Genomic DNA, 24,644 nt, shown 5'->3' with positions numbered 1-24,644 from the left:
GTAGAGTGCATTGCTGTGCGGCCCCCCAAATAAAGACTTCTAACTACTAATCATATCTTACACTAAGAAGTTTAATGAAACCAAAAGCAAATTCAGTTATACAATGCTGGACCATCAATTCTTTTAGTTGGTGGGCTTATTTTTCTGATGTTTGATTGCAAAAAATGTATTACACATTTAAGTATTTCATAAAATGCCACAAAATCTGTGGCCCCCCCCAGTTTGAGAACCACTGCTCTGAGGAACCCTTTTTATCAAATATTGAGCTCTAATGGTATAACAGATTAACATTATTATTAAAATGCTGATCACAGCATACAATGTGTAACCGATTTAATACTCAAGATTCACAAACCCAGGACAAAATTGTGCCGAAAGTGTTAATCTGAGCACAAGTGCACCTGCAGGACAGAAAGAGGGCCAGCTCCATTAACCTCCATTCATCTCTGACACTGAAAACACACAGCCATTTATAACAGGCCTGACAGTACAGTGTCCCAGTAACTCGTGCCAGGGTGTTAATTCACCAGACCTGTCTGCTCATTAGGGCACCAAGCAGAACAATGGAGTAGAGATGCTCACCTATTTCTTCTTGCACCTGCTCACTTCACCATAAAGATCACAGAGGTCAACATAAAGAGGGCAGCTGGCCAGCTGTTAAACTGGGACCGGCAGGCCGACCACGAAATGGCGCACTTCATTAAACGCGCATTTAAAAAGCATTTTGCGAAACAGCGGTGAGTTGCTAATCTGATTAACTCTCTGTGGCTTTTAAGACCACCTCCTTCTCTTTCCCTTTCAAATTTTCTCTCCCATAAGAAGATAATAAAGAACGGCAACTCGTCACATGTTACCTGCACCTGTGCGTGTGTTTGTGTGGGTGTTTTTCGGAGTGTCATTAAGTTTTAATTAGACTGAACAGTACTAAGAGCACCAAGCAAATTTATGATGCATGCAGCAAAGGACGCTGGGAGACGTATGTTGGCGTGAAGGGAGACGGTGAAAAAAACTGGAATCAGCACAATTCATTTCCTCCAATTTCCAGCATGTACGATATTAAAGCCATTAGGGCTTCCTTTGTCAGCGCATTCTCAACAACACATTAGTTAGCGGCTGGGAGGAGACAAAGTGCAGGCAAGATGCCCGAAACGGTCCTCTCCATCAAAATAAACACGCACGCCTGTCACCACGGTAACATACGCTAATGCTTTCCGTGCAAAAGTGCATATCGGCCTTCCCGGCTGTTACCTCCTGCTAGACGATTAGACGGGTCGTCAGCTGGTCTGTTTTAACGTGGGATGCTTGGCTTTGGTCTGCCGAAGACAAAACAGCTGGACGGAAGGAATTATGGGATGGCAAGCGGAACAGGCTCATAAATGGTTTATGGAAAGCGTTGCTGGGCCGCTGCACACTCATATAATGTATCTAGCTGTTGGCTGCTCTGTGCTGATCATGAGCTTTTACAAACTGGTGTCTGATGGGAGTTTGATTGTGCTTGTGAATGCTACTTTTCATGGCATCTCTCCAAGCGATTATTCACAGGAAACACGTTAAGTGACCCCAAACAAGTATTTCTAAACCTAAAAATGTCAAGCAAAATAAAGGCTTTACATGTTTAAAAACATTACTGTTTAAGAATAAACAAACATTAAAAAATAAACAATATTTATTTTATTATATTAACAACAACAATAATAATAACCTTATATCATTATTGTTAGCATTATTATTGATGATTAAATTATTATTTTGTTTTGTATTCTTATTATTATTCTAAATTTGGTTAATAATTGAATAACATTTGAAAAACATTTACTTGCAGATATATTTTGTTTTAATCATTTTTAATAAGCACATTTATCCATGAGTAATTGGTTTATTTGCTTTGTTGACTAACAGGATGGGATAAACACACATTAAACAACATGAGGGTTTTTTATGCGATTTCATTGTCTGTATACGTTTTGGGACCAGTGTATACACAGTGCTACAAAAATAATCTTGGAATCACACACACACACACAGAAAGAGAAATGCCCTGTCAGGTGCAACTGCGGGTTTGTTTAGCGGTTATCGGGAGCACACAGGAGCCAGAGTGTAAACAGACCAGGCCGTCACCTTGACATGGCGGCTAAATGTCGGTTTTCCAGCGGCCTTTACAAATGCCCTCACTAGACAGGTGCTTTTCCAACAGCATGACCTCTGAACCCCATATATCAGTCAACTAGTTGAGAGAGTCTCTGAACTGACTTATTTCCTTTCCTCATTGATCCAGCCTTTTCCAGAGAGAGAGAGAGAGAGAGAGAGAGAGAGCGAGAGAGAGAGAGAGAGAGAGAGAGAGGGAACTAGGCTAGAGAAATACGGGGATTGAAATACACACACACACACACACACACACACACACACACACACACACACACACACACAAACACACAGCAGTCTCCTGCCAGATTTGGGTGACGTTGATTAGACATTACTGAAGCACCTGCAGGACTCTGGGACATGGTCTGGCTCACTCTAAGGCTTTGAGCAGATGGTATGTGTACTGTATGTGTGTGTGCGCAAGCTTGCAGTGAAAGTAAAAGCGGTGTGATTTTGCTAAAGGAACCAACATCGGGTCCAAGGTCATCAAAAATGAAAACCTTCAGAGGGAATCTGCAAATCTGTTTACTCCTAATTCAAACTTCAACGTTTTAGTTTCTCTGGTACCCGTCCTCTCCACACAACCTACACCCCTCATTTAACTACACCAACTTCTCACTTCAGCCTTCACATTTAGAATCAAGCTCTGCAGTGTTAATGCATCATGGCTGTGTTTCTCATCACTAGATGGCACTGCGTCCAAAGCCTTCTGCAACTGTAGAATGCCGCTGGGTTTGGCCACTGCGCCGTTCGGCGTTAACTCAAATCGATGGTTATTACCGCGTCCTTGGCCCAGATGCCCACAGCAAGCATTCAGACGGGAGAGCGGCCAAAGATTCCCCTCTTCCTTGTGGGCATTTCTCCATCTCTAGCATCACTAGCATCCTTACTTGCTTACATGTCTGTCAATGAATCCTGCTATAACAAAACTACTCAACACACAGCTGCATGTGTGTGTTACATGAGTGAACCTTCATTATTTTATTTCATGCTATGTGTAGAGAGAGAAAGAGAGAGAGAATTGATTGGGGATTGTCAATAAGTCAGCGCTATAATAATCAAGGGAATAAATGCAGCAATATTGATCATTGTTTGTACAGAATACACATTAATCTATTTGATTTTAATGCCCTCACAGTAATAAGTTAAGAGTTAAGAAAAATTGAAGTTCCTATTTCATCATGACGCGTCTCAATGGTCCCTAATGCATTGAAATCTAGTGACATTTGTTCCCTAAGAACTGAACCAATGACTTTTTCATTGCAAGCGCCACGCTCTACTAGCTAAGCTGCAGACATATTTCTACCTGGCGAAATCCAGATCGGCCTCGCGCGACATTGTGATGTTGGTGAGGTTCTGCTGGAGCACGAAAATGTTCCTGCACATCTTTTTGATGCCCGACTCACTGATGCGCTTAAAGTACTGAGCCCCATTTATCAGGATACAGGAGATCAGGTGACCCAGGCCTGCAAGAACAGACACAGTCAGGATGGGAACGAATAGAAAAGAGTTTACGTAAACATGCTGTTAAGGCAGGAGCTCACTCACCCTCAAAAATATACTGGAATTTGTGCTGTTGCAGGCCGGCTCCCATCACTTCCTCTATGGCACTGATGTCTTTATTCAACTTCACCACCAGGGGGTCGTAGTCCATGCTGGCTGCATTGGCCACGATGGCGTAGTTGCCTTGTTTAGCCAGAGGGATCAGATAATGAAAACAGTGGACTCTGAGGGGGTACAGACAACAGGCGGGGGATGATTCTTACAAGACAAATACAAACACAGATTTCAGAATTGCTTGATTGGGAGATTATACAGGATTTTGAATTCTGGTTGGATTGTGTAGTACTCTTCCCATCTAAATGCAAATATAGATTTTATAAGCATTGTTTTTGAAGGCACTTTGATGTCATTGGTCCTGATATAAACTCTAGATGCTGGAAAGATTCAGACTATAGAGAGTGAACTGGAATGATGGACTGTAATGTGAACTTGTGTTTGTTAAAAAATATATATTTGTCCATGGGGTAATAAACCTCAGTATAAGTGCATAGTTTTAATTTAAGTGAGATTTTTATTTCTATTTTTTTTATTATACTTTTTATTAAATTCAACTTTCACTTCATAACTGTTCTATCTAGTGGTTTTATATGTTCTAGTTTTAGCTTGGTTCTCGTTTTCTAGTATATATTTTTTAATTACATATTTTAATTCAGTTAACAAAATGTGATCATATTAATATATTTAGTTTACATTTTATAAATGCTTATTTGGCAGTATTTTTAATGGTATTATGATGCGGTTTTGTACTTTTTGGAACTTTACAGCACATGGCCACAACACTTTTCTTGTATGTAAAAGAGCAGGATTATTAATTTTATTTTATTAATTTTATTTACAGTTTTGTTTTGACTAAATTATTTATTAAAATTGTATTTTTATTTACTTAAGTTATTTACATTTCTTTGTTCTGTTGAACACAAAAGAAGATATTTTGAAGAATGTAGGACAGCAAACAGTTCTGGGGCACTTTTGAATGCCATTGTAATTTTTTCTATTATGGCAGTCAATGGTGGCCAAGAACTGCTTGGTTACAAGCATTCTTTCAAGTTTCTTTCTCTGTGTTCATCAGAACAAAGAAATTTATATAGATTTGGAAAAACTCGAGGGTGAGTTTATGATGACAGAATTTTCATTTTTGGGTGGACTGTCCCTTTAATTACCGAAAAGAAGAATAAATCTGTTATCACAAAAAACTTTTCCTAAATACCTGTACAAATATTACTGTTGTATTGCTTGAAAGTAAATATGAACTTGTTTTCTTTGCAGTTTTTTAGGTCTGAAAAAATACAGAGCATCCTTTCTGTTATTCTCACCTGTTTCCACTGTTTCAATTTACTCTTGGGGTCATTTAAAAAAGTGTTTCAAGTAGCTTTTTTTGAGAAATGATGTATTTTTATTATTTCCCTAAACAAAACATTTTCTTTGAATTGTTGTATTAGCTTTCACTAATGATAATAACCCTGGTGCTTACAGTAGATAAACAGAGAGAAGAGATACAAACAGTGAAGGTAAGACAAAGAGAGTTTCAGTAATGGCCTCCCGTGGTTCTACCTTCAGCAGCGCTGCAATAAAACCTCCCCCTTCACATTCAGCACTACAAAAGCTTTAAGCGAAGTCGCCCTGCTACCAAACCATAAAGCCTACACCATCTCCTTCTTACCTTCTCTGATGGCTTAATTTACCCTCAAGCACAGTCAGGGGAAATTTGCTTGATGGAAATAGTCAATAACGCGTAGCATGGGGGCTGCCAGTTATTGTTTCCAAATCACAAACAGGATCACAGCTAAACGATATCAGAGAATATTCGGGCGAGCGGGAGGGAGGGCGTGGGCAGAGAGAATGACCTATCGGTGCACTTAAGCGTGAGGGGGTGCCGGGTTGACTTTAAGTGCGGGATGACAGAAAACTAGTTTTAAAGGAACGTTTCACTCAAAAATATACATCTATAGCTTCTAACTTTTCAATAAACACCACAAAAATATCCTTTATTTATAATCTGCTGAAGCAATACGGTTGGAAACAACATCACTGTAGGCACTGGTGAGATGGAGTGGTTTGACCTACCTGACCTCTAGATGCAGAACTAGCAGGCAACGGTCAGCGATGTCCTGGAAGGATCTGGACAGGTCGGTCAACGTCTGGAGGATCTGCTCTCGGCTGCGTACGCTCTCACTGCTTACCTGGGCGTCTGAGCCTGAGGAGACACATAGACACATATATGAGAGCCTGAGCTATAAAACAAACCCGACAAATGTTCAAAATTGCTTTTTTCTTTTCTGCACAAGAAAGAAAGTCACACAGGTTTGGAATGAGATGAAGGGTGAAGTATCCCTTAATCTTGTTCAAACTCTACAATAAACTGGCATATATTATTAACCAGCAGTGGTGACGTAAACGCAATGACAACCGAACTGCCGCAGTAGTCTGTGTTGTCAATGAGACGTGAGCGCGGGGTGACTATCAAACCCAAAAGAGTTTGTGTGTGTGTGAGCGCGACACTAGGCGATCAATGAGGCACGAGAGATGGCGATGGGCACTGACTTCCTGTAACTCTCTGAGGCAAGTCTCTGCATTTCTGAAGGTCACATTCACTTATGCAGAGAAGCACAGGTGTGTGTGTGTGCGTGTTTGCCGTGCTGATGGATGCTGACATGGCCCTGGGTCCCTCATGTTTGTTCAAGATGATGGGCACTGCCACGAGGCAATTACATACATCCACACAGGTCACAGTCAAAAGACATGGAAAGAGGCACTGTGTGTATGTGTGTGCTCATTCTGAAGTGAATTACCATCTGTCTGTAACTCTTAGCTCAGAAAGGTCTGCCGGAGATAAGGGTGTGTTTGGCATGGAGGATTTAAAACGCGTGAAGACAAGAAGTGCAAACACAGACATCGGGATGACCAGGTGCGAGATTAGACGCTCGGGGCCACCGGGGACTGATGCGTCATTCTAAAGAGCACAGAGAATTCCCCTGATATGACGTCCTGTGCTTAATAGAACTGTCAGCCCAGAGTAACAAGCAAACAGTCTGCTTCGTGTCCGAGAAACCTCAAACTTCATTGCATTCTTCCTGACACTCCATTTAAAGAAACAGGTCATCCAAAACGACCACACAAAACATGTTCTGCTGCTCTTTTGCATAATATGGGGTTCTTCTATGGAATATTAAAGAATATTTTGTTCTCGTTTGCTTTTTTTTATTCATATCACAATGAATAGTGACTGGAGCTGGCAAACTTTAAAAAGGAAAGAAAAACACCACAAAATTGTCAGAATTGATCTTTATGATTTCTGTATGATTCTGAAACATCATAATTTTTTTCCAAATGATGAGAATCTTTTCCAAATGATGGACTACAAACGTAAATGTTTTACCATAATATGAGGTTGAATGCTAAACATTCCAATGCATTGGTGTCTCGTAACTAAGCACACAGTTCCAAGTTTGAATTACTTGGGACTCTCAAAATAACAAATCAGAGTCTGTTCTTCACATAATGCTATTGTATGGTTTTAAAAGACTTGGAATAAAGTAAACTGACAATTGTTAATGGTATTATGATGCGGTTTTGTACTTTTTGGAACTTTACACTACAGCACATGGCCACTACGCTTTTCTTGTATGTAAAAGAGCAGGATTATTTTTGTTCTGTTGAACACAAAAGAAGATATTTTGAAGAATGTAGGACAGCATACAGTTCTGGGGCACTTTTGAATACCATTGTCATTTTTTCTACTATGGCAGTCAATGGTGGCCAAGAACTGTTTGATTACAAGCATTTTTTCAAGTATCAAAGAAATTTATATAGATTTGGAAAAACTCGAGGGTGAGTTTATGATGACAGAATGTTTGGGTGAACTGTCCCTTTAAATACCGAAAAGAAGAATAAATCTTGATTTTTTTATTTTCTAAAATAAACGTAAGCGACTCAGCAGCCAGCGCCACACGTTTTAAATAATTTTAAAAATGCTAATGTAGACCGCTTCGCAGTCCTCTCCGGAGTTGAGATTGGATCTATTTTTTAATCAATTTCAGTCTCTGCACAGACAATCAAAGGAAAACTATTTTACCACTTGAGTGCAGCCAGAAAAATATACGTTTAATTATTTTTGTAAATTTGGAACTCAGCCCTTAGTGAACGCCATGACTCCTGATTTTCCAGAGTGTTCCAATCTATTGGAAGCCAACACTGTACACAAATTAACCTGTATGTTTGAATCATGTAGTTAGTGTGAATCTTGTCCATGTTTCTTAACAAGTGTGCTCATGTATACACATACCAACTGTCAATAAACGAGGGAGCGTATGTTACGTCACGCCACACAGTGGCATGTGGCAAACCATGGCTGCTCTGTTGAAACTCCGCCTGTGCCAGACCCCCTGCCCCGGGCCCCTCACAGGGGCTGTGAGAGAGCGATGGGACCCCCGAGCTTCATCTAACGCGATGCCATGATCAAGGCTATGCTGCATGGATCCGCCAATTTAGAGTGGCAAACAAACTGCCGTATCCCCCATGACCCCCAGCTCTTTTCTTCTAAAGCATAGGCTTTTAAATTTGTTTCATAGGCGCTTGCGTAGATCTGCGTCGTGCGCTCGAGTCGAGCTGATCCAATTATTTTCAAATCCTATCTCGCCTAAGCGTCTGTTCGATGCCATCTGCGAGAGGCTGGCACTCATAAAGATGGAGAGGGAGAAGGTACATCAATCATTCTCTGGTACACAGCCCCATCTAACTGGCTGTCGGGGTGATGATAGTTAAAGCCCAAAAACTGCTGCTTAAAAACTGCATCGCCTCGACCGCATGCCTCCCGCTGGCTGCGAAACGCAGAGGTCTAATAAACAAGATATCTGACCTCTGCAGCACCAGAGAAGATAGAGAGAGAGAAACTAAGAGAGAGATAAAGACAGAAGCCTCATGAATGATGCATGTGATTGGCTGAGAGCGTTAATTATTCGTCTGCGGTAACAGCGGCGACATCTGCACGGGGAAGAGCGCAGACACTGTCTGCCTGTGACATTTGACCTCACCACGTCAGCGCCACAACTAAGCCTCCAGGACAGCGACTGTGAGGAGGGAGGTGGAGATAAAGAAAGAAAAAATGTGAAGCTACTCCAGAAATTAAAACATGTATCCACACACTTTATGCTAATGGATGGAAAGCAGACCTTTACCGCTGCTGATAAAGATACTTTCAAAAACTCCAAAATGACCTAAAACTCTCTTTCTCCTGCAGGCACTAAAGGCTACAGACACTCAAGCCCAGCGCCTGTTCAGAGATATGAGAAAACAGAATCTCCTGAGAGCCTTGCGGTATGAAAGCAGATGACGGATTTGGTGAGCTTCTGAAATGAGGAAAGCTGTTTTTACAACACTTCTGTCTTTTTGCCTGTCATGCCAGCTAGGACAGAAGGTTGAAGGTATTGCTCAAGGCCACAAGGGCAATGGTCAAAGAAAGACCCAGGGGTAAAACAACCCAGGGTCAAAGGGCAAAAGTTAGTTCCTTCTGCAGCCATATATTGGTCAATTTGTTTTTAGTTTTTATCTTAATATGAAACAGATTGAGATGAGTGATATTCTTTTCTATTTCTAGTTGATTAAGTTGCTTTAGATAATACTACAGAATACAATGGAGTACTACAGTAATCAATTTTATAGCATACTACAGTGTTTTTTCATGTGGACTACCATAAAATTATATTATGGTGAAGGTGATATGTTTATAAATATATTGTATTTTTAACCTATAACACTGCATACTATTGACATCAAAGTATGTAACAAAAGCTACATAAAAAGAATTTTACTTGCACCCAGCCCAGACTTCAGAGGGGTAAGACCCTCCAAAGACCTTCCAAAAAATGTAAAGGGGTGCTGCAACGGTGTGTCATGCATTCTGACTTCTTTACAATGTTAAACGCGCTGTCTTCTCGTGCTTAACATGGTTAACTTCTCAAAAAACTAGTTGGGCGTATTACGTAGGATTTCTGTGCTCGATACACTCCCCCTGCGATCGTACAGGTTTCAGAAAGTTTTTTTCGAACATAATACTGTTCCGTAACAATTTTTCTTAGTCCCTTATTGGACAATTCTCCCAGAAAAGCATGCGGCACGCCCACGCGGCAGCAAGGAGAGCAGGAGAAGGAGCATGCGCAGACGTCAGTTTCACTTGTGTGCAGGAGAGAGAGAGAGCATACGTTTGCGAAGTTCAGGTGTTTGTTTGTTCACTGCATTTGGGTGATGAATGTTATATAAATGGTGGATATAACGCTGGATTTGGAGATTGTTTGAAACTGATATATGGAGCTGTCCCAGCGCTAAAAGATGCCGGACATGAACCGCATGCGGTGAGTGAAACTTATGTCTGTGTTTTGTTGGCAATGGGTGCACACGTGCTTTAGTTCAGCCTACCCCTCCCCCCCGCACGCGCCGTTTGCTTTCAGAAATAATCGTACAGCTGTATCTATCTTTTATAAATGTGATCAAACTAAATACTCTTCGAAGATACAAAGTATGCAGTATTACTCTATAGGTACTCAAGATTAATATGAGATTGGCAGAAACCGCATGTGTTAGGGCCACTTTAAGGCCCCCTTATTCCTTTTTTTGTTCATATGAATTATGTACACTCCCACATGAAAAAATACTTTAAAGTAAACTGTATTACAATTTCTACAATACTAAACTGATGTAAACTACATTTTATTAATTTACTATAGTTATATATTAGAATACTATAGAATACTACAGTAATTATACTATGCTATAGTACATTTTTTAGTATGCTACAGGAGTTGTTTTCATGTGGACTACCACAAATTATTCCAATTGTATAGTATGGTGAAGGTAAGATGATAATTCATACAGTAACAATAATGCATTTGTATCTATAACACTGCATATTGTTTACAAGTTACATCAGAGCTACATAGTTACTAAGCGTTCAGACCGCCATCGCTAGTCTCTTGCTACGAGGTCGTTAGAAGGCGTTCCTAGCTTTGATTGCTCTAGTAACATCTATAAACAAACCCTGCAGTAACAGACCAGAGATGGATGACGTGACCACTGCTGCTTTACTCCTATTGGTAGACGCTCCTGAAAGTCTCTCAGCATTTGCATAAAGTTGAGCGATCCTCAACTTTGTCGTGTCGCTAGACACGCCCACTTCCTGTTGCCAACAGTCACTGTCGCTCGTGTCGCCAGCCCTTCATTGAAATGAATGGAATCATGTCGCTTTGTCGCTGGCGGTCTGAACGGGGCGTCAGTTCACAAATGTTTTTGCAGTAAAAAAAAACGATCTATACAATTTTAAATGCACCCAGCCAAGCTTTGTAAATTTTGTGTGGCATTTGATGGGACAAATGTAAAAAATGTCCCATCACGACATTTCGAAAAAAGCTTAAATTACTATATTTTTTGTCTTTTTAAAAATAAGAACATCCCCCAAAGGAAGGTTTTGCTCACTTTTGGGTACAAAATCATCCTCAAAATATAGTTAAGTGGACACACACAAAGGCCCAATCCCAATTCTACCCCTTTCCCCTACACTTTCAAGAGAATTGAGACACCCCTACCCCTTCACGTGAACGCGCCAAATGGAGGGTTAGTGGTGTCTCAATTCTCTTTTGGTTGGAGGGGTAGGGGTAAGGGCCAGATAGCGCCCTTCAAACGAAGATTTTTCGGGACCTCACTTCAAACGAAGGGCTAAGAGAAATTTCCAACATGGCTGCTCACTCGAGCAAGCAGACCCATAAATGTAAGTAATTTTTGCCATTAATAAGGATTTTTATGCCAATCTTTTATTTTATGTATGTTACATTCAATCTTGTGTTTGTGTTTACGGTGATGTTCTTTTAACGTTTGCAAAAAAAATCGCTAAAGTTTGCTAGCGGACAGCACTGATTGCACGATATTAGAAAATATATTTTTATGTCATATACCCGGTGCATCGGCGCATGTCCTCTGACTTAACGTTAGGAGCTAGCAACGACGTATGATGACGTATACCAGTGCAGTAGTGGTGTCCCATTTCTTAGCGGAAAATTTGTAACCATTCCCCTTGCCACTTTGTTTCAAGGGGCAAGGGGAAGGGGCGAGGGGTAGGCGAAGGGGTAGAAAATAGAATTGGGATTGGGCCAAAGTCTCTCATTCTTCACAGCCAATCAAAGCTCATCAATATCCATTCCAAAAAAAGAACTGGAAGCAGGGCACCAGGCCATCCTCCTCACCAGCGTGTCTACTGCAGAATCAAATTAAGATCACATTAAGATTCAACACCATGATGTTAAACAGCAGACAGCAGGTTTATCAGATGCATCTTATCGCCAAGGTCTGAGTGTTTGTTTTAGTCGAGACTGCTAAACCTTTAGATTAAACTCACTGAGCGATGCCGACAAGCCTCAATGTCCATCAGCCAAACAGCCAACAAACACCGCCTTCACATCAAGGCAGCACCAGGTACATAAAGGATGTCTCTTCCTGACCAAGATGGGCCTACGTTATACAAAGACAAGGGCAAAGAAGCTGTCTCTCTTATTCTCTGTCTCTCTCTAGGAACTCTCTTCACTCCATCCACTTCAAAACTCAGTCTCTGTTGGTGAGACATTGTTTAATCTCCCCCACATTACACTGGCAAACGTGTATTTGTCTGCAAGACAAGACAGGAGAAAATGACTTGTTCATACCTGACTGGCTCCATAATATAAAATCCAATTTGAGGGGGGGTTACAGAGATAAGGGTTTCCGTCGGCGACGGTCCCATCAGCTCGGCAAACACTAAATAATGAACAATGCTGAAGCTGTCCCGCCATGATAAAACACTCCATTACGGCTTCTGCACAGAACTAATGGTAATTACACCACGTCCTCCACTGCGCTCTTATTGAATTTTTATCTGAGTCGCTCTGAAGCCGTCTTCACCCAAGAACCTGCAATAACAATAGTTTTTAAATAGCTTATTTACCGATTTTGGGGTGAAAGAAATGGAGGAAATTGGAAAGGTATTGTGGGAAGTTTTAGTGATGTGGTTGAGGTGACGTCACACCCTCGGCGGTGATGTTTCAGTGAATCCTAGAAGTGAAGCTGAATATTCTGTTTGACCGAGATATGTACTCATTTAATAGCTTGAGCATCCTCCAGGCAAGTACCGTTTTCTTTGTTTTGGAAGAAAACGGGTTTCGAGCTGATCAAAATACAGCAGTTTGAAGGAATGGTTCACCTAGAACAAAAATTCTGTCATCATTTATCCACCCCCATGCCGTGGAACACAAAAGAAGATATTTTGAGAAATGTCTCAGCGGTTTTGTGTCCATACAATGAAAGTCAATGGGGGCATATGTTGTTTGGTTACCAAAGTTCTTCAAAATATCTTCTTTTGTGTTCTGCAGAAGAAACAAAGTCATACAGGTTTGGAAAGACATGAGGGTGAGTAAATGATGAAAGTTTCATCTAAAACCACACATACGCAACTTCTGAAACAGACACACAAACTCACTTGAGCTTTGGGTGAGGTTGCTGAAGAATCCCTTGAGGCGGCAGGCGAGCCACTCCATGCTCTCCTGCAGGTTAGCGAGAGCCTTCAGATCACTCACGTCTCTCAAAATCTCATTCTGAGGAATCAACTTATCGCCCAGATTCCCCGTCAAAACTTCAGACTCCTTGGCGAACGCCACCCTGTGAAAAGCAGAGAGAAACAATTCCAATTTCCAGCCTCATAAGGCTTCAAAGTGTTTTATCATTATTCTCAACACATCCCCTGCTGAAGGTGGTCGTGGAGTTGACACAGACAGATTTTAATAACAGCTCAACAGAAAAGAAGCCGTCTGAAGTTAATTAAACAAGAGCTTGGAAGAAAATGGATTTTAAAGATAAAGTGCAAACGTTTTTAAGTTAAAGGTCCAGTGTATGAAATTTAGCAGCATCTAGCAGTCGGATTTGGAAATTGCAACCAACGGCTCACTCCACCCCTCCCTTTCGAAGCACTACGAAGGACTAAGATGTTGTCACATTTTCGCTTTTTTGCCGAAGGAGATAACTTATTTACGAAACGCAAATTTATGCAACTAGCAATTTGGTGTTGATAGTTCCAAACCGAGTAATAGAAGTCCAAAAAAGATGACGTGAGGTGCAGAATTAATGTAAAAGGGCTACAAGGGCGACACACGGGCAGTAAAACTAAAAGGGGGCAGAAAGAGGAAGCAGCAGGGGCAGCAGAAGTCTTAAGGGGCAAGAATGCTGACGGTGGCGTGCGATGAGTTTTTTGCTATGCCGGGCACAATAGGGCTGGCACTGCCTCAGTACTGGATCCATGCCAAATGCCCACATCAGTACTAATGTGTATTTAAAAAAGGCTTTCCCATCCTCCGTTTCTCAAAACCTCAGCACAATTCCACAACAACGCTTGAAGACACTCATCTTCACATTAGGCGATCCGCATTAAGGCGAGGGATATTAAAACAAATCTCTATTTGCTCTGACCTCAGTCTCCACAGGTCTGTGATGAATGTGGAAATAAATCCATGAGGCTAATTTCCGAAAGTCTGTAAGATAAAAAGCAACATGTATTGAACGGTGGACTTTTTAACAAGCTTTTATCGCTCGGTATAGGATTGCCATACACGTGTTGTAATCCCTTTTTAGCTGATGAAACTGCCAGGGTCATTTATATGATAAAAGCCTCTGCGGCTGCGTTTAGCTTTCAACAGGTTCACTAGATTGGCTTTTCTGTCCCACATAACCGGTTCATTTATTTATTATAAGATTGCAGGGCCCTGTATCCAGACAGTGCACTTTCAGGGCAATTTTGATAGAAATTGAGGTCCCCACCTTCTCATCCAAACACAGTTTTTCTCATACTTATGTCTTCTTTAATTCAAGCGAGCACTTGAGAGGAAAACAGACAGGGAAAGAGACAGAGAGTGCAAGAGAATTGAAAATAGAGTTGTGTGTGTTTGTGTGTAAGGGGATGCTGGAATGCTCTTAAATGGGTGACTGCCTGCAGTTGAATTTGTTCCTGTTTAAGGGTATGCGGGCCAAATTTCATCCCTTGATAATACTTGACCCGAGCTGAATAATACCAAACTAAAATTAACGTAATTTTGTTAAAGATTAAAAACACAGATGTATTTTGTAAACAGAAAGACAAAACAAGTGTGTTTGTGTGCGTTTATGGATCTATTTACAGAAAGAAAGTGTCGATTTGTTACACACCGCACGTCCCCAGGAAAATGTCACCATGTGTCATTTATACCTGCTTGGATGTGAGCTGTTAGCTGTGTGACTGTGTTTGTATATACTGTGTGCACTGGGATGAATCTGTGTGGTGAGCTCACATTGGGGACAATGCATTTGTGTGTGTATATGTGTGTATCAAAGGTGGGTGCCATAATCACAGTCTTATATCATGGCATGAGTCCTTTAATTTAATGGTAACTGTTTGTTTAGGTCACAAAATATGGTATATTTGCAAATGCAAATGCATGACAAAAAAAATAAACGGAAACCAAAATAAAAACAGAGCACTTTTGTTTTTTTTTAAACCGCTTTTGTACCACAAATCCATCGTCGTGTGTATTAAAGGTGTATTCTTACCGTGTGAAGTCCTCTTCCTCCTCTCTCTTCTGTCGGACCTGTCTTGGTTGGGTCATGCTGGCCCAGTTGGGCAGCGACTGCAGCAGGCGGCTGATATCTTCATCTTTAGCCCAAGACGCACTGATGATCAGCTTCTCCTCAGACTGAACGATACCTCTATACACAAGCTACACAATCCTTCAAAAATCTTGCTTAGATAACTTAAAGTTAAATTAAAACATTATGCAATTCTTTTTGTTCAGTTGTTGTTTTTAGTTGTCTTTATCCACAATAGCAAAGACAATACAAAAAAGATTGTTAGAAGAAAGCATAATGTTATTTTAAAATGTTGCAAGCAGGATTTGAACTTACCACGCCCACATTAGCACCAAGGCTCAATGTTTCAAAACACAAACTTTATGCAGGGACACACCCCTTAACCGTTATGCCAAACAGATACGTAAAAAATGTCCTCAAACTTACTTTCATACATTTTAAAGTACTGCAAATTAACTACTGAGCTGTTAAGCATTAATGGTTTGTTAATGACTAATTAATGGAAGTTATCATGAAACACTGTTGAGAGCTATATAAGGAACTACGCTTGTGATTGGCTGAGGGCTTTGTTAAGCTCCATTTCATGCTAATGTCGCAAAAAGTGCCAAAGTATCAAAATGTACCACAATTTTAGATAAATCCTTTTAGTATGACATGAGCAGGCCATTAAAAGTGTGCACTGGGTGACAGCTGAACAGCGCTCCACAGAACGGCTCTGATGACACAACGAGGATCGCGAGAGCTCGGATGAGCGAACTGTTATTGTCTGCGATGCTCAGATTGATAGAACAGATCATGTAGAAAGTAATGCGGCGTAAGAACAAAGAGAACGTGTCAGGAAAGAGACAGATTGGTGAGGAAATGGCTGCTTCTGCACTTTCTACCCATGACTGAGCTCAGTTCAGACCCCGCGCTGACTTACACATATGTGTGCGGACACACGGTCAGTCTTCGCTTAAACACATGAATGGAACAATCATCCGTATGCAAACACATACGCGTTACGCTATGACAGATAGCCTCGTATGCAGTCTAACACGATCCGTGGGGGCTTCTTTTGTGTAAAATTCCATAGTACCTGTAGTTCATCTTTTGTTGGGAGATGTTTTTACATGTAGTAGCCTAAGTATCTTTGTGTTATGGAACGCAATAGACAGTTGTATTAATGTCTGTAATGTAATGTTATTACGTGCAACAAAGTATTATCACTTGTCATGGAATATTCTATTAAACACAGCATTTTTAATTTAATGACATGACATGTTTTACAGCAGTGGCCAAAACGTATATACAGCTGCGGAAAAATTAAGAGACCATTTCAAAATATTTTTCTGAATTTACTATTTATTGATGTGTTTAGGTAAAATAATCAATTTTGTGATCAATTCAAAATTCAAACAGGTCAAAATAACAGCAAAGATGCTCTGTGTTTTTTCAGACCTCAAATACTGCATAGAAAACAAGTTCATATTCACTTTTAAGCAATACAATATTTGTACATGTTTTTAGGAAAAGTTATAAAAATATATTTTTAAGCAATAACCTTGATTTTTATCACAGTTTTATGTGTCTTGTCATGCTGTCAGTCTTTCACATTGCTGTTGGATGACTTTTATTGAAATTCAATAGACACTGGACTGGAATGGCCACAAAACATCTAGAAATGATGATTAAATGAATTTGGAATGGTCTCTTAACATCCCTTAATGTCGTTTCATTACCTGTACGCAGAATTGCAGATCTGCTTGTACTCCTTGAGTTTGTCACACACCATCTCTAGAAACTGGTTGGAATATGCGCTGAGATCCTGCATCAGACTCATCAGATCCTGAATGGACTTCTCCACAACTACGGTATTCTGAAAGCAGACACGCACGACCGGTTATCATCTGAAGCTCGAGCATCACCTCCATACTTTCCTATGAATTAGACTTTTGCTTCTAGTTGTTAAAGGAGTAGTTCACTTCAAAATAAGCCCCCATTGACTTTCCATGGTCATTTTTATTCCTACTATGGAAAGTCAATGGGGGCTTACTTTAAAGTGAACTACTCCTTTAAGGTGCAGGGGAGCTTCTGGTATGAGGCCAGGGTTAAATTTAAGGTTAAGAGAAGTTGAACAGTTCAGGTCCCTTCTATAAAGGATTGCAAAAGACCACAGCCTGCTACAGTCTATCAGCTCAATTGCACTCTTTGAGCAAACACATCAAATAGCCCGAAAAACAAACTGTATCAAAACCCTCCATTCACTTGTCAATGCATGATGGTCCTATAGTTACAAATAAAGCACAGCAATACAGCGTGTTTATGTGACAAATGTATATCCATGGGTATAATTGTGTGTGTGTGTGCAGTGGCAACAAAACATTTAAGAATCACAGGTGTTATGAACCATACAGAAGAGGGTAACCTACACTGCCAATCTCCGCCCACCAATGAGAAACAGCCCTCAGCCACACCCTCTTCCTCAACACTTCCATTTAACTCCTTTCTCAAAAGCTAATAATGCTAATAGCCGAGCAACCCTCCCGTCGCCCCGTCATTCAAACCGCAGCCCGACGTTTAAACACTGCGAAACCATCCTGTGCCAAAACAAAAGAGCCCCGGGCGTTTGCATAACACCCAACGTTTGGCCACGGTTCTGAGAACATCGGTGGCTGATTGAAAGTGACGGCTAGCAACACGCATCTGGCAAGAGGACAGTGTGGCATTGGCACTGAAGATCTGTTTAATTGGACCCAGCACAGACTCAATAACACAACCACCCAAGGCACACGATGACCCATCCCGCCCAGCAGGGGGCGGCGGCTTTGCCCCGAGTAGTTTGTTGTTATTAGTGCATTGCTGAAAATGTGACGTACGATCTGTTAATTCACATATCAATGCCTGCTGCCAGAGCCCAGGGGCGGAGGGGAAGCTAATGATCCGTGGCACTGCCTTGGCCCATCGAGCATCCGAGCAGTCAACTGCAATGGGAAACCGGAGGGGGTGAGGGGAGAAACGACTCGGCAGGGGAACACGAGTCCTCAAAGTTGTGCCCGTGGTCATGCTGGAACAAGCCCATCATTGCTGTAGTGCGTTGGATTTTAGCCCTCTGAGAATACAACAACATGAGAACACATAAGAAAATTGTTTGCATAAAATATATGAAATCATGCAAAATGTGATTTTTCAGTGCTGACGCGAATGAATCATCGAGCAAATGCACTGAAACGGACATCAAATCTAACTTATTGACTTGAACATCCAAAACCGATTGCCATTTTAATGAGGTTTAAATAAGAGATGATATTAAAACATCATAGTCTTACTGCTCTCACGCTCTCAAGTGTGAAACTGGCCTACTGCTGCGCTCGAGAAAACTTAATGACCAAATAAAATCATTAAATCCACTGCAATATTCATGTTATTGGTTCATTTTCAATTGCCAACAAAATACCACATTTATAATAAGTATCCAGATATCAAAAACATTGCGTTTGGTACTCGCTTCCCTCATTTGCGGAGCTCGATATTTCCCAGTAAACAAAGTCTCCAAGCTCCATTATTCAAGTAACAAATGCCCTGGTGCTCTGCGGCACATGTCTAATTCTCCTCATTTAACACACTCATTCGTCTTAGCCCCAGAAATCATTAAAAAGTAATCAAGTTTGAGAGAGAGGAGAGAGAGATGGAGAGAGCACCGCTAGAAAGACAGCGAGAGCTTTAGAGACAAATTTCGAGAGAGGTTCTCGTCGCAGACAAAATCCTTCTCTCTTCTAACTACTTAAATGTCACACTGTATCATGGGAGGTTCGAGATCTGTTCCCTTCTGTTGCCTTTTCTGGGTCTCCTGACCCATTCGTGCCCCGTTCACACACTACAGAGCACCTCTGAATTCTTACTGGAGTGTGTTTTTAGGAGAGCCGGGTTGAGCACAGAGAACTTCACATACACACACAGGGACACACTGAATAAGCACACAGACACCAAAATCACTACACACGCTGGAAGGACACTAAATGGAATGGTGACAGTGATACGAATGACAGAGCTTATCGTAATGGCTGCCATCTAAATAGGGATGTGCAAACATATACAGTACATCTCATTTATCACTTATTTATACCTCGTGTTGACAAGTAGATTTAGAATGTAGCAACTGAAACAGTGAAATACAGTTAAAATAAATCATATTTTCAACAGTTTTTCCCTTATATAAAAAATAGGATAATCATTTTATATACACGATTATACTCATATGTCATACTGTTGAGTTGAGAAACAAAAGATTGCAAAACATACACTCAGATGGTTGCAACAAACCCAACAATCATTTGGCTGCAATCTTCATTTTTGCCTCTCTAGCGCCATCTCTGTTTGAAATATAGAATTGCATGTATCCTTAAAGAGATAGTTCACCCAAACATGAAAATTCTGTCATGAATTACTCACTTTCTAGTTGTTCCAAACCTGTATAAATGTCTTTGTTTGGTTTAACACAGAGAAAGATATTTGGACGAATGCTTGTAACCAAACAGTTCTTGGACCCCATTGTCAACCATTGTAGGACAAATTACAGTGGTAGTCAAAGGTGCCCCAGAACTGAGTTGAATTTTTAGTATTTAAAATCAAACAAATGTTATGAATTGCAGTTTTAACAATATTATTAGTAATCATTATCCCGATTATTACACGGCTCCTTTCCACATGAGAAAAAAACTGGACATATTAGCTCGTTTTTTACAGAATGCAGACCTTCCACGAGGAAAGCCGTTTACTTTTGGTTTTAAGGTAAGAAACGACATTCAAATGTCACGAACAAGCAATTAGGTTTAATCAATTGTAAATATAATGTCGTACATGTTATTAAAATACATATTTAGATTTTAATTTGTCAAAAAAACTGTCAAAATGATTTGCTGCATCCGGGTTACCGTGTGTTATAAATTTTGAGAGGTTGTTATCTGGGAATAACGAACCTGGAAATGTTGCGACTGGCCAATCAGAATCAAGCATTCCAATGAGCCGTGTAATAACACATTTTAACAAATACCTCATTAAAAAACCTTCTTGTAAAGTGTTACCAAAATTTCTTAATTAAAAGGATTTGTTGCAACTTGGAAATGAAACTTAATGGCTCAATAAAACGTGCACTGATGTCATGATATTGGTGATGATGCACATATAACATTGACAACATTTTTGTGATAACGCTTTAAAGAGCACAACAAAAGGATTGCAAATTAAATATACAGTTTTATATCCACAATACACTATATACCGTATAAATATCTCCCAACCCTAAATCCAAATCTCTCCCAAGCAGAGCTCCAGAACAAGATAAAGTATGTGAGAGTAGTTTCGGCTCAACTCAACCAGAACAGTCGATCGATCTACAGACAGGAAAAGAACTTGACAGTGAGTTTTCTCCATATAGTTCAACTATAGCTACACCACGGCTACTGTAGGAAAACAATCCTATTTAGAATGGAAGACAGTCTGCTGGACAGACATTGAGATCACTGAGTGTGTGTGTGTGTGTGTGTGTGTTTAAAGGAGGTTCACGGGCCATGGGTTTTCTCCATTAATCCAGCTCTGACCCCACAGCACAAAGTTCAGAGCATTTAACCCAAATCGTTCCAGCATTTCAATTACACCACAACACACACAGACACACACACACTCTAGTGAAGCATAAACACACACACACACACACACACACACACCTACACCGAGCTATACAAGCGGGTTACAAATGCAAACATTTATACAGTCCTACATGACGGCAAAGATAGTATTAGCATGATCAATTGCAAATGAACTCTCTACATGATTGTTCCCAAGTGTGAAAGACGTATACATACACTCAACCCTCTCCAGGGTAAAGGGGTGCAATGCATGAGAAGGGCCGTGGTGTGACAGTTCATTCATCACTGTCACTGTAGCCGTGCACCAGCGAGACCCACAGACGTGCACGCACATGCCAACATGACCCCGCCACTCAACCGCAACATGGCCGCAATGCAAATGCACAGACAGATGTGGACACATGAGGCCGTCTCTCTTCATACACTGTCAAATGCATATGTAGACATCACTTTGTTTTAAATGTGATAGTGGCAGTTATGAGGGGTGCGGAAGGATGCTGGTTGTGATAGAAAATGGTGAAGGTTTTTACATTTACATTTATGCATTTGGCAGACGCTTTTATCCAAAGCGACTTACATTGCATTATCCTATACATTTATACATAGGTATGTGCAATCCCCTGGGATCGCACCCACAACCTTGCGTTGTTAACGCAATGCTCTTACCACTGAGCTTGTGAATTAATGATTTAACGCATAAATAATTTTAAGGATAGATTTAAAAGTTGTTGTGATAAAAGGTTATTGTAGTTTACTAAAACTAAAACTATTCAAACATTTTTGTTAATTTAATTTTTTTTTTTTTAAAAACCTTAAATAAAAAAAATTGAAATGTTGCCTGAGGAATTAAATGCAATAAGTTTAAACGTAATTAGTCTACATTTCATTAATGTACTTTTTATACATAAAATGTTGAGGCACTAAACAAAAACAAAATAAAACTAACAAAAATATTTAAACTTCAATAATTAAATGTAAATATAATTAATAAATAAAAAAAATGTATATAATAAAATGCAAATATAAATAATTAAATATAAAAATATAAACAATATAAAATATTGTTTGAAAATATATAAAAGTATATATATATTTTTTTTATTTAAAAAAATATATAAATAAAAATAAAATAAAAATGAAACAATAATAACTGATGTGATGTAATTTATTCACCAGGAGATTAGGTTAAGTCAAAACTAAACTGTGTACAATAATTATTAATAAAAATCATTTGAACTTTAATTTTTCACAATAAATTCATTCTTAACAATGATTTAATCAGGCGAATGAATTTATGAATGAACAAATCAGTTGTGCTGAATCATGTTATATGTGCTCAAACAAACTTTATATCTCTACATTTACATCTGCCACTGTCAGTATTGGGTCAGTGAATAAATACATGGATCAGCGATTGAATAATAAATATAATTTGCTGGTCCAGTGGTAACATTTTCACTTTTGGTGCAAAGGCTTCTGGGTTTTAATTCCCCCGGTGACCTTTTGTCTCAACAAACCAAACTACAGCTGTCCATCAGTGCATGTATATCAGCTGCTAAAACAAGTTCATTTACATTTTGTGGAAGAAAAACATCACTGCTGTCACTTCGCACCACGGTTGACAACCACAAAAAACGCTGAGTAAAACATTAAAACAACAAACTCAGTGCCAAATCACTTCTCATTATAACCATTGTTGGGTGTAACTAGTTACTAAGTCATTAGTTACTTTAATTTAATTACTTTTCCCTTGAAAAAGTAAAGTAAGGGATTACTCTTATTTTTTCTGTAATTTAATTACAGTTACTTCTGATGTAATTAAACTAAATACTTTGGGTAATATGTGTGTGCAATAGTGGAATTGTCATCAAAATTAAAAGTCTAACTTTAGAATCCGTGCTTTAATATATAATTCTCACATTTGTAATTAATAATACTACTTTATGTAGTTTAATATTATTTGATTGAATGAATTAAAAGAGCCGTTTCATGTCTATCCTTAAATCACTTAACTAATCAAGGTTGATGTCGGATATAGAAAGTAATTAGCAATAAGTAACTAAATACTTTTTGGAGAGAGTAATTTGTACAGTAATCTAATTACACTATTGAATATGTAATTAGTAACTAGTAATTTATTACTTTTTCAGAGTAACTTACCCAACACTGATTTTAACACATGCGATTGGGACAGCTGCTCCCACTTGACAACTGGAGATGTTTTATTTGTATTACAGTAGATACTTCCCTGTCACAAACTATTTCATACACTAACGGTGAAAAAATCTTCCATGGCAAAAACTTGCCATCTAGGTGTGAAATTGTCATTAAAATCTCTCTCAAAACTCACTGAGTCGGGTTTAGATCTATGCTGATGAGAAGCACAAGTCAAACACACACGTGCACACAAACCGTAAACGCACGACGTGGAACCGAACGTAAGCCTGTCATCTCTTGTTTGGTGCGGTGTGTGAGTGACTAGTTTGAGTGGTGAAGCAAGCAGAGCGGCACTAAAGCGCCAAGACTGCACTTCCTGCTGTAAATCCGCTGGCAACTGGATTAAGTTGGTTTTATTAGGAGTGATTTAAATAAAGTTACATTGGCTCTGCGTCTCTGGGGGAGTGCTGATTACTGAACAAATGAATACGAGCATGTTCAATCCCAAAGTAAATCCATATTCATCACGGCCAATCTTAGTGCGAGATGTGTGTGTGTGCATGTGTACTGTATGTGTGTTGGGTTCACAACCACTTTTAGTCCTCTTAACCAAACTAAGCCGGCTTTTATTGACGATTCTGTAGGCTTGCATTAAAGGTCCAGTGTATGAATTTTAGCAGCATCTAACGGTGAGGTTTTGAATTGCAACCAACGGCTCACTCCCCCCTCCCTTTTGAAGCACTACGGTGGCTGACAGAGGACTAAGATGTCGTCAGGTTTTTGCTTCTTTCCCGAAGGAGATAACATAAACGCACTCTGTAGCAATTTGTCCGTTTAGGGCTACTGTAGAAACAACATGGTGAATTCCATGTAAGGGGACCCGCTGTGCTTGTGGATAGAAATAGCTCATTCTAAACTAATAAAAACATAACGCTTCATTATGTAAGGTCTTTAAACACCTCGGAAGACATAGTATATTATATCGCATTTCTGTCAATAGTGCCTGCAAAAAACAACACATTGGACCTTCAAAAAACAGATTCATGATGGAGACTATAAGCAGCACTTGGTAGTATAGCAGCTACAATAATCTACAACATTTTAGGACTGACAGGTTGTTGGGCAGTCAGGATGATGTCAACATTGTGTAGATTCACCTCACACATCTTCTAACAACACTTATTTCAGTCTCTCTCCATTTCCTACTTCACCAAAGTTGTACAGTGATTCCCTACAGCAGGGGTCTTCAACTACTTTTCTTTGAGGGCCAGACTCCAAAAGTATAAATAGGATGCGGGCCAGTTTTTTACCATATCCTCATTTCTTCTGTTGTTATTTATTTCGTTTTGTTCCTTTTATACTGTTTTTGTTGCTGTTACTTATAGGCCATATATTAAAACATGCACACAAATATTGCATCCAGTATTTGTGCCTTTTCATGATATTAAATTAAAAGGGATATTGTCTTTTTAACTGTATTCTATATTCCTTAATGCGTTACTTTACCCAAAAATTGCTACTAATTTACTC

General features: G+C 39.7%; 1 protein-coding gene across 1 annotated transcript in view; it reads right to left on the bottom strand.

The window, feature by feature from the left end:
• The window catches only part of exoc4 (exocyst complex component 4), a 102,907-nt gene that overhangs the window by 3,229 nt on the left and 75,034 nt on the right, over positions 1-24,644 (bottom strand). The window contains exons 12-17 of the mRNA XM_057324160.1: positions 17,052-17,188; positions 15,295-15,450; positions 13,199-13,377; positions 5,770-5,899; positions 3,691-3,869; positions 3,449-3,608 (exon numbers count right to left, since the gene is read on the bottom strand). Of these exons, the coding sequence (XP_057180143.1) occupies positions 3,449-3,608; positions 3,691-3,869; positions 5,770-5,899; positions 13,199-13,377; positions 15,295-15,450; positions 17,052-17,188 (941 nt within the window). The remainder of the gene's footprint in view (positions 1-3,448; positions 3,609-3,690; positions 3,870-5,769; positions 5,900-13,198; positions 13,378-15,294; positions 15,451-17,051; positions 17,189-24,644) is intronic.

Source organism: Triplophysa rosa, linkage group LG24 (genome assembly GCF_024868665.1).
Source record: "Triplophysa rosa linkage group LG24, Trosa_1v2, whole genome shotgun sequence".
NCBI lineage: Eukaryota > Metazoa > Chordata > Actinopteri > Cypriniformes > Nemacheilidae > Triplophysa > Triplophysa rosa.
Note: the sequence above shows the minus strand (reverse complement) of the source record. Positions and strands in the feature narration are given on the sequence as shown.